Source organism: Solanum pennellii, chromosome 7, assembly GCF_001406875.1.
Source record: "Solanum pennellii chromosome 7, SPENNV200".
In the NCBI taxonomy this organism is placed as follows: Eukaryota; Viridiplantae; Streptophyta; class Magnoliopsida; order Solanales; family Solanaceae; genus Solanum; species Solanum pennellii.
The window spans coordinates 68,826,436-68,837,587 of NC_028643.1; the positions used below are offsets into that span (position 1 = coordinate 68,826,436).

The 11,152-nt window shown below is 31.6% G+C and overlaps 1 protein-coding gene across 2 annotated transcripts; it reads left to right on the forward strand.

Moving 5' to 3' along the window:
* Window positions 1-1,061: 1,061 nt before the first annotated feature.
* On the forward strand, window positions 1,062-9,389 carry LOC107026393 (zinc finger protein CONSTANS-LIKE 9). Of its 2 annotated transcripts, none has more exons than XM_015227346.2 (5): window positions 1,062-1,260; window positions 2,020-2,736; window positions 3,979-4,194; window positions 8,095-8,396; window positions 8,597-9,389. In XM_015227346.2, exons 2-5 carry the CDS (start codon window positions 2,155-2,157, stop codon window positions 8,724-8,726), a joined length of 1,230 nt encoding a protein of 409 aa, XP_015082832.1. In that variant the 5' UTR covers window positions 1,062-1,260; window positions 2,020-2,154; the 3' UTR covers window positions 8,727-9,389. The 2 variants fall into 2 exon arrangements, with proteins under 2 accessions (XP_015082832.1, XP_015082833.1); XM_015227347.2 differs by having other exon boundaries at window positions 1,083-1,136; window positions 8,597-8,909.
* The last annotated feature ends 1,763 nt before the right edge of the window (window positions 9,390-11,152 follow it).

Genomic DNA, 11,152 nt, shown 5'->3' on the forward strand with positions numbered 1-11,152 from the left:
GAATGTTTATTACTAAAACTTTGTTTCAATTTGCATTATCAAGAAAAAATAGGAAAAAAGATTGTCTTAGAATTTTTATATTTTTCGTTGGTTGCGTTATGCTAAACTTGCTCCTATATATGATACTTTATCTTTGTATTTGTAATTTTGTTTTAAGAATATATTTGATTGAAGGGTGTGTTTTTTGCTTTAGAAAATGAGACGAATACAATCATAAAAATAGTGTATAAGACATGCAAAACAATTAATGCCAACAAGATTTTCTAATTTCAAATTATTAATAATCACATTTATGCATTTTAAATTTTAAATATTTGTAAAGAATCATTCTTACATGTGCTTGTGGATAAAATCTATGATTTTTCGACAATTTTCATTAAAATTATCATGAGATCCAAATCCCAAAGTCAAAAAAATGATACACCAAAATGCTTAGGAAGTTAGAAGATCTTCTATCCTTTGACCAAATATTGCTCCTATTAATTTTTTAACAAAAAAATTTAAAATATATTTTAACAAACTTTTAATTGTAAGAATACTAATATTGTCATTTTGACTCTCCATTAAATTAAAATCTGATTTATTTAATTAAATATTAATATTTTATTTGTATAATTACATAATTTAAATATCAATCATTGCACTTTAAATCTTAGTTATTTCCTTCTAATAAGTTTTTTATTTATAAATTTGAATTACTTAATTGCCTTCTACTTAATGAGAAGGAGAATTTCATCTTTTACTAATTAATGTCAAACATTTTATCTTCGTGAAATGTATAAATATTAATTTAATTTCACCATTTTTATGAGACAAAAAAGACATTTTAAGAAAGTTAATCATAAGATAGTGTGCCTCCATTTTTATTTTTGCTACTTTATTTTATCTTTTAAAACAAAAATTATTTATCATTTACCAAAAAAGAGAAAATAGTAATGAGAACCCCATGGGGCGTGGGGGTGGGGTGGGGGGCTAATATTTCCTTTCATGAAAGTGACAGGGTCCCACATAACAACCTTGTTCTCTCTCCTGCACTTTTTGACAACTCATCAGCATTCAGCAACTTCACAATTCTTCTTATAGAAATACAAACTTCCAAAACCAGCACTCTTAAAGAAAGGGATTGGACTGGAAAGGTCTCAACTTTATCAAGTTTTAGGGTTTATGGGAGCTGTAAACTAAAAGGGGTTTATCTATTTGTATACTTGATTTCTTGTGTACTGTGTAAATTCTTTTCTGCCACCTCTTCTGTTAATTTAGGTAAAAAGTTTGTTGCTTTCTTGATTTTCTTTGTTTTTCTACCTTTGAAATGAAATGGGGTTTGCTCTGTTTCTCTTCTTTCATCATCTGTTTTTTTGTGGATTCCTCATAATTTGGAGAATATTTACTGTTCATGTGAGAATTTTGTTGTTTATCAGTTGGCTATGAACTTTTCTTTTCTTCTTGTATGTAGTTTTTTTTATCCTTGTTTGTAGCTTGAGCTTTTAATTCTCTGTCTAAGCTAAATTGAGTTTGATTCTGTTTTGTTTGTTTAAATACTCTTTTTTTTTTTTGGTTAGCTTGCTGGAGATGTTCTATTAATTTCTTCTAGTTTTGGTTTATCAAGTTCCCAAACTATGTAGTAATGATAAACTAAAATATATAATTTTGATTGTAGATAATGATGCTTTTAAAAATAGACAAATGTGGCTCTGTGAAAAATTCTCAGCTTTTTGTTTTTGGAATCTTCATTCCCTATTTATTTGGAGCACCTTTTCCCATTTTTTGATTGACAACTTTTATTCCTTGCCTTTTCCTTTTCAGGTGCCACTCTGTGTATTATTTCAAAATAGAGTTTTGTTTTTTTTTTCTATGATTTAAGTTCAGTTCTTGAGATATGTGATAAATTTTATTTTACTTTTTGTTTAGATTAGGCATATCGAGAATTCGAGATATGAAGATAGACTTGTATTCTGTTTCAATTTGCTTTTTTTATTTGGTGTCACCTTTAATGATGCAGATTCTGTTTCCTTGTAACAGTTAGTTGCACAAATTCATTTCTGCTTTGGGGAGAGCAATTTCTATTGCTCAGAGGTTTTAGCTATAATTTTCTACCAGAGAATTGAATATTTGTACACCATTTTTCATCTTAGAAAAAACTAGGGGAAGAAGGTAATGGGTTATATATGTGAGTATTGTGGGGAGCAACGATCAATTGTCTATTGCCGGTCTGATTCAGCTTGCTTGTGTTTGTCGTGTGATCGGAATATCCATTCTGCAAATGCCCTGTCACAACGTCATTCCAGAACACTTGTATGTGAAAGATGTAATTCCCAACCAGCTATTTTCAGATGTGTCGAGGAGAGGGTCTCTCTATGCCAGAATTGTGATTGGTTGGCTCATGCTAGTTCTAGTACATGTTCAACACATAAGAGACAAGCACTTGGTTGTTATACAGGGTGTCCTTCGGCGGTGGAGCTTTCTACTATCTGGTCATTTATTCTAGGTGACCCTTCAGTTTGTGATTCGACTTGTGAGCAAGGGATGGGTTCAATGAGCATCACTGATTGCCAACCTGGGGATAGCCAACATCGTCAAGTAAAGGAAAAATCTCAAGACATATCTTCTGATGAAGCAAACGATTTGCATAATCTAGTCAAGTCTGCCCCTTTCATGGGATCGTCTATGCCTAGTCTTGATAACGAGCTTTCCAATGTTGAACTGCTTGTTGATTCCACATATTTAACTTGGTCTAAGGTAATCTAAGTTCTTAGATATGCAGTTTGTTCACGATTGAAGCAATATAGATACATCGCTGAAATTTCATTTCTAATTTTGCTCACCAAAATGTATTATTATCATGTTCCGTGATATATAGCACTTACTACCAATGAGCAACTCACTGTTCTTCTTACTCTTTTGTTGCTGGTTTTGAAGCTAAGGTTGTCTTGCTCCTCATTATTCCTCAGGATGTACCAGCAGAATCAATTTTGGATTTTTCAGTGCCATAAATCCCTTTTTTTTTATCATACTAAATAGGAGATTAGCGGAGTCCTAAGAGGTTCAGATGCCAAAGCATATAGATACAATTTACTCCCTCTATCCCATTTTTTCTGATGCACTTTCCTTTTACATACACTCTACCCTCCTCATACCCTACGCCCATGTGTAGGATTTTACTGGGTTTATTGTTGTACTTTCTTTTTAGTCTAATCCAAGAAGAATTATTCCTTTATATATAGTAGAAAGAATTTGACTTTAAACTTTTCATTTTATCCTAGTGCGACAAATTGTTGCCACACTAATATCTATAGCTTGTTTTAGACTATAAATTTCAAAAGTATATGTCTTTCTTTGTTAAATTCGTGGCTAGTCAAACAGCATCATGTAAAATGGGACGGAGGGTGTATAGTATTTGATATTTTCATCTGTCTTCAGACAACGATTCCACATTTTAATTTAGCATTGAAATGTTATTGCATGTTGCATCCCCATAAATTGGTGAAGGATGATTTTGTTCTTCCATGAATTCTCTGGATTTGTTAACCCTCTATATCTTGTCGATTTCATAACTAACTTAGAAGGTTATAGATGTGAAGAATTTGCACCTCAAATTTAGTGCATTCCTCTCTCTAGGACATGTTTTTCTCTGTTTCATTTGATATTTTCCATCTAGAACTATTCCCGCTGATGATAACTTCTTTTATTTGAATATTCCTACTTAATGATAGCTTCTAGGAATTGTTTCTTATATTTTTTTTTTGTTCCGTTGATTGATATATCACTTTTCAGATCAAGCAACTTTAGCATATATTGCTTATTTTTTCACTTCCAACAAATTTTTTTTTTTTTTTTTTTTTGTGTGTGTGTGTGTGTAGGAGGGTTGGCTAGTAGAGATTGAAATCTTCTCAAAAGATTTCTTTTATCTGGTTCAAGTCTGGATGTTTCTCTTTTTCTCACTTGTTGAGAGTTTTCTTTACGTCATATTTGTATCTTCAGGTGAAAAATTCTGGAACAAAAGGCTACAATGATCCTTTTTATGATGATTTCAATATGGATGAAGTGGACTTAAGTGTTGAAAATTATAAAGAGCTATTTGGTGTTTCTATTGATAATCGTGATCAACTGTTTAAGAATGAAGACATTGATGACTTCTTTGGGATGAAGGACATGTCAGTTGCTGAGTCCAGCTTCCAGGGTGTCAATGCTGTCGAGGTGGTTCATACTTTATAGTATTACTGCATTCTGCAAACATTATCTGCTTTTGTTTATTCATCATTCATCAACCCCCCAAATAACTTTGCGGACTATTAGTCCTTTGAAAATGAGGAAAGCCATGATAAGTGTTTTCAAAAATATTTTTTGAGGTGAGTCTCAAGCGAGTCTCGGAGCGGGGCATACTAAAAATGCTCTGTGGCGCAAATTGAAGCTGTAGATCCTTAGGGCCTAAGTCTTAGAATTTGGAGAGTAAGCTCCAAGCATAAAAAATGCAAGCCCTTGGTGTAAAAACGTACACAATAGGCGTTATTTTTATTTTTTGGTTTTTGAATCTTTTTTGTTTTAAATCATATATTTTATAATTGGTGTAATGATATTTCTCAATAATTGTAATATTTTTTTCTTCATTTTTGGTTATTAATACCTTTATCAAATAAAATCATAATATTTTTTTCTATATATTATAAGTTATTTATTAAAATTTATTTGTAAAATAATTGAAAGTTACTTTTGCTTATTTTCTTAGTAATAAAATTATAAAATTGAATATATATGAGACTACGGCTCGTAGATCGATAAGATTTACGCCCCGTGTCTCGAGGCTTACGTCTTGCCCTGTACCGCATAAAACGTCTTGCCTCACGCCCCCGCCTTTAAAAATATTAACCATCATTATTACTGTTACTTTGTCCAAATTCAAATAAAATTGTATGTTCTTGATGTTCTCCTTACCATTAGTTATGAACTAGATAGTGCATCCACCCTTTTACTTGTTGAAGCATGATTTTGTTTTTATATTTTTGATAAGCCAGAGATGCTCATCAAATGAATTTAATGTTCTTCTATGGTATTTTCTGATGCCTTCCCAGTGTCCTCTTCTCTAGACTTGATTCTAATTTCTGAAATTCTATTATTCCTCTAAATTCAATAGTCTCCTTTTAAGTAGCTTTAATATGGATTTTCATCCCAGTCTTAATATGGAGAAGCATCAGATTTTATCTGCTTCGAGAAATAGGTTGGTGCGAGAGTTTTTGTCTTTTTCAATGTTGCAATATTCTTTTAGCAGGGTTTGGTTACCTTGGAATAGAATAGACACATTTGATGATTACCGAATGTTTCATAGAGATATTAGAGTAGGTTTCTAGTTTGATATTCTTATTTCGGTGAAGTTACAAATCATAAGAACTCTAGAATTTTGATTGAATCATGATTATAAAGAAGAATAAACACCGAATAAGTAAAACTTCTAAATGGATGATTTTTAACAACTCTAAAGGAATAAAGCATAACATGCAACACAACATTTACGTAAATTATATATTATGGGTTGGCAGACTTAGACATGCTAAATCTTAGTTGGAAAAGTAAAAAACATACACACAACACAAATAAAGATAAAATTAGATAGATCCATTTGAGTTTGTATTTCCTACTCCTACATCTGCCACTTACTTAATGAGGTATTTGCAACATAAAATGAATCATCCAACTGGAACCATGTGATTTTTGGAGATCACTAGTACCATTACAAATGATGGAGGGATCTTTTCAATTCCATAGCCATTGTTGAACTATCTAATGCATGTGCATATGTTATTGCCTCAGAAAACCTAGTAGATACGACAATGGTATAACAGATGAATAGCATCAGAAAGGTTTCTGTAAATGTTAGTACTGCAGATCGATGAATGCTACCAATAAATATATCATCTGGTTAAAATGCTCGAAAATAGATTGTTATGTATAAGCAATGATGTTACCCCCTACAATTTGATGATTGATGGTTCAGAAGCTGATTTCAGGGTTTGAGGGTTGAATGTATTTATATAGTGTAATCATGTATTATGACAAGACAATTTTACATAATACCAATCTGTTGGACCTTTCATTATGGTAGGTTAACAGTACTGTAGGTCGACGCATAGACAATTTGATTCATGCGCTTTGATCTTGCAAATTTTGTATCACATTTTTCTTTCTTTTTACTGTAACTAAGAATATCAAATACATGATACAATTCCATCTTTTGAAATTTTTGTTAAGAAATCTATTAGCATATTTTAAATAATTAATCTTCTAAAGGTTGTAATTTTTCTAGGCTGGTGCACTTTGTCACACTCTTATGTTGTTTATACAAACTCTTGCCCCTGCATTCACCTCCTTTCAGATATGGAATTTATTTTTTTGGATATGCATTGATAGAATACTCTTGCATAAATTTTTTGAGACATCATACAGCTTGTGATCTGTGAAATATCTTTTTTTGTTTATGTCCTTGTTTATATGCATGTTTGTATATGTATGCGTGTGTATGTGTATGTTTACTTGTATATATAAAAATATATACTAGATGGGGTAGGGTGGGTAGGGGTTGAAAGCTAACTTATCAAGCAATAGAAAAATTCACTACTTTTTCATTGAAAGGATTCATATGTATAGGAGCATCTTAAATCTGTTAACTTTGGGCCTTTGATAGAACGATTATCTCAAACCTGATGTCTGATAAGATTCTGTTTTACATGATTATAATTTATTATCGTGGATGAGAGTTGATATCCTTGTTTATACAATTCTATGTTTATGTATGCTTGTGTATATGTATGTTTTGCTTGTCCATATACATATATACTTGCTGAGATAGGGTGGGTTGGGGTTGGACGCAGTAAGTTCACTACTCTCTAAAGGATTCATATGTACAGATACATCTTAAATCAGTTAACTTTGGATCTTTGATATGTGTCAAATCAGTTATCTCAAATCTAATATCTACTAAGATTGTCTTCTTGTGATGATTATAATAGTTTCCACTTTCATGATTGGGGGTTGAACTGACTAGATATATGTTCACATACAATCATGATTTCTCTAGGAGAGTAACTGATTCTTAATCGATTTCTGACATTTTATTTGTAAGCTTCCAAGTGATTACCAAAGCTGACAGTGACAGAAATTTTGTGGCTCATCAATCTTATTTTAGTCTTCAGATGATCGAAAATTATTTTCTCTCTCTCAGTTAAAGTGAGTTTGAATATGATTTCTAGTCATTTCCTTGTTTTTTTTTTAAATTCCATGTATGCTATAGTTGGTATCAATAAATTATGGCACAACAAGCTTGTCTAGGTCTGCTCATGTTTGATATTTATGTGGAGTATGAAGATATTAACTTCTAGATTCACATTGAGTTATCCATCATGAACATAATCAATTAGTCAGGGCTTTCTTAAAAGTTAAAAGGATCAACTTCCTAAGCAGAGATATCTGCATGTTAATTTTTTATATGAAATATTTTCTAGCTTTATGTGCAGATCGACAGAGACATCAATTTTAGGGAATTCTTGGAGTTGAATCAACTTCTTGACAGTGATATTCACTTTTGCATTTTTCATCTAAACTTCATCAAGTGGCTCTGTTATGGTCCTAATGTTGTCTGGATTGCTGTTCTATAGAAAGTTTTGAGTGTGATTCTGATTAATTGTGACAAGTGCCTATAAAACATAGCTATTTCATATCTTTATTGCTGGATGATGTCCTTCTTGTTTGCTGATGGTATGAACTGTTTTGTTCGGCTCTTAAGGTCTAATAAAAGATACTAAAAAAATGAATAAGTGGGATTTCATATATTTCAGAATATCAATTCTTTCTTTATAACTCTGCATGACCTCTCATCTTGTGAGTGTTTTATATCTGTGTGATTGTTTCTTGTATTCTATTACTACGTATTCTAGATTGATTATACTTTGTCTTTTATGGTGAAAGTCTAGGTTATCGTAGATAATGGAAAAGCTCCTGCATAAGAGAGGTATACAAAAAAGTAGAGAATCTGTGGGATATTATGGTGAAAAGTTTATGTAATTTCTTCAAAGCATGGATGAACACAAATCTATCATTGTTTACCAGGGGTCAGCAGTGGGAAAGGTAAACGCGGTGAAGTCAGCTTGTAGCAATGCAGCATCGGCAGAATCAATGATGAGCTGTAAGACAGAACCTCCTACCCTTTGCTTTGCAATGCAACAATCCAGTTTCTCATTTTCAAACCTCACGGGAGAGAGCAATGCTGGAGATTATCAAGACTGTGGAGCCTCCTCAATGCTTCGCATGGGAGAGCCATCCTGGCGTCCTCCATGTCCTGAAAGTTCAATGCCATCAACTAGCAGGAGTGATGCTGTATTGCGCTACAAGGAAAAGAAGAAGACACGTCAGTAAGTTTTCTTTAATAAGCACATAAAAAAGGGCTAGTTAGTGATTCTGCACTCCATGGTTTGATTGATACACTTATGTTAGAGTTGTCTTGGCCATGTAGGCTATGTCCATAATTCAAGAAGATTTCTCGAGTTGTAGGCTTTTTACTTGGTTCTCTTTTCACCTTTTTCTTATTTTTTTATGACTTTACTTTTTATAGATTTGACAAACGAGTGAGATATGTTTCTCGCAAGGCAAGAGCAGAAGTAAGAAGACGTGTAAAAGGACGGTTTGTCAAGGATGGTGATGCTTATGACTATGATCCACTGCACCAAACCAGAAGCTATTGATCATAAAACATTTCCTCGTAGTACACACGAGGAGAGAAGCATAGAGACAATTGGTTGAAGTTTCAAGCAAATGAATTGTATTTATTGTTGCAGTGACAAAGAGTAGGTTGTTTCTCAGTGGATACAATGTCTCCAATCATTGGAAGCTTGAATCTAGAATGCAGAGTTCGCTGTTCCTCCTCTGTAGGTCCAAACTTCATCATCTAGGAAAAGAAAAAAGATAGATGTGCACTCCTTATGTCAATCAAAATTAAGAGTGCTGCAGAGAAAGAATTTGGTCATCTGTAGACAACACGATGGGCGTTCTCTCCAGAAATCAATCAAGATTTGTTCTCTCAATTGTATTTATGTTGCATTTCGATAATACTGGGTTTCGTCGAGCTTGCTTCTGGTCCTACACAACTCATACTATGTGGATTTAACACTATTCATGTCCCCATACAAATTCACCTGCCCTTGAGCTCCCCTTACTGTTATGTATATTATAGGCAGTGTTTAGAAGTTAAGAAATAAAAATGAGCAACACATTCTAAGTTTTCATCTGTGCTTTATGTTTGAGGATTGAGATTCCTTGTCTAATATGTATAGTACTATCATGTATATTATGGCCACTTTGTACAGATGACAGATGCACCTTAAATTGTAATTTTTTCATTTTTTGTCCTATAAACTGTATTAGCATATGATAGAAAATATTGTTCTGATATTATCACAGCTTGTTTCTCAATTTTTCACTACAGCTGAAATTTTTGAAGAGTTTTTAGTCACTTTTCAAGAACTTATAATCAAAGAAATGTATGGGGGAGGGGAGGTAGATGCTATATATCATCTTGTTGTGTAGTTGGCCTTTGAAATTGCTCCACAACTTGCAAATTTTCAGCAACTATACATCTCCCAATCATTTAAAACATCTTCATATTCCAACCTTATTGGCTACGAGTGGGCATGGTACGGTAGATATTGAAGTATCATATTGAAATTGAAATATTTAATATTGCGGTTTTGATATTACGATATATGGTATGGTGTTGGAATTCATTGTAATTTTTTTTAGTATTGGATGTGGTATTCGATGTCTATAAAGAAAATAGCGAAATATCAAAGTTTATAATTACACATACAATCAACATATATTATCTTAAAGAAAAGGGTCAAAAATGCCCTTAAACTATGCGAAAGGAACATAAATATCTTGCATATGTAGTTTCGTCAAAAAATGCTTTTACCGTCAATATTATGATTCAAAAATGTCCTTATTGTTATTTAATGGGTCATAAATGCACATTTTCCAAATAAAATATATTATTTATTTTTATCTTATTATAATTTTTTTTAATGATGGATATACTATGATCTTATATATATGGCATATATTATCTGCTGAAAGGGTACATGAAGTTATTCCATCTTAATTGATAAAATGAGATTATGAAGAAAAAATCCTACACTTTATTTGTTAAAGTGATTTTAAAATAAAGAAAACAATAACAATGTTCTTTAATATTAGTAATTAGGAAGAATATATGTATAAAAAGAAAAAAATATATATATATTTATTTGAAAAAGGGCATTTTTGACCAATTTAGTAACTGTAAGATCATTTCTGAACCAAAGTATTGAATTTAAGGGCATTTTTATACCAAAATATTGACGGGAGGGATATTTTTTTGGAACCAAAGTATAAACGAAGAGATTTTTTATTCCTTTCACACAGTCTTATGACATTTTTGACACTTTTCCCTTGTATTAATACTACTACTCTGTAAAATAAATAGAGTTCAGACTTTCAAATGAATTTTGGTTGTTCTATTGTGATTGAAATGATGCACCCTATGTTTCATCAGTCATTATTTTTTTATCAGAAAAGGCCTAAAATACCCTTAAAGTATTAAAAATGGAATAAAATTACTCTCCATCCACCTATTGGCTCCAAAATACCCTTCTCATCCACCTTCGGGTTCAAAATTGATCACTTATTTAACGATTATATATTTAAACTATTTAAATAATTTTTTTAATACATGGCGCTCAAATATTGTTATAATATAATTTATTAATATAATTTATAAATCAATCTACTATCTACCCATTACTAATTAAATCACACCCAATTAATAAACCCGCTCCATTACTAATGCAACAATAGAACTATTGTCAATGAGTGTTTCTAAAAATTTGAGGCGAAAATATCTAAAGAAGTACATTATCATACAATCAAGTCCTCAATCAAAACATATTATAATTCAAGTGTCTAAAATAAATTTACTGATAAACTTAAAAGCATGACTATGTTCATCTTAATTATTCATTTCTCTCAATTATGTGATGTTACTTAATAGGTAACTTTTTTTTAAAAAGAATATATTAAAGTATTTAAAACAAATAATAAATATTTATAAAATTATATTTAAAAAGTGCATAAATTA

Bases quoted from the DNA above. Each gene is read 5' to 3' on its own strand.
- LOC107026393 (XM_015227346.2), top strand. From the start codon at position 2,155: ATGGGTTATATATGTGAGTATTGTGGGGAGCAACGATCAATTGTCTAT. The intron at 2,737-3,978 runs GTAATCTAAGTT...TTGTATCTTCAG, and splicing joins CATATTTAACTTGGTCTAAG to GTGAAAAATTCTGGAACAAA. The intron at 4,195-8,094 runs GTGGTTCATACT...ATTGTTTACCAG, and splicing joins AGGGTGTCAATGCTGTCGAG to GGGTCAGCAGTGGGAAAGGT.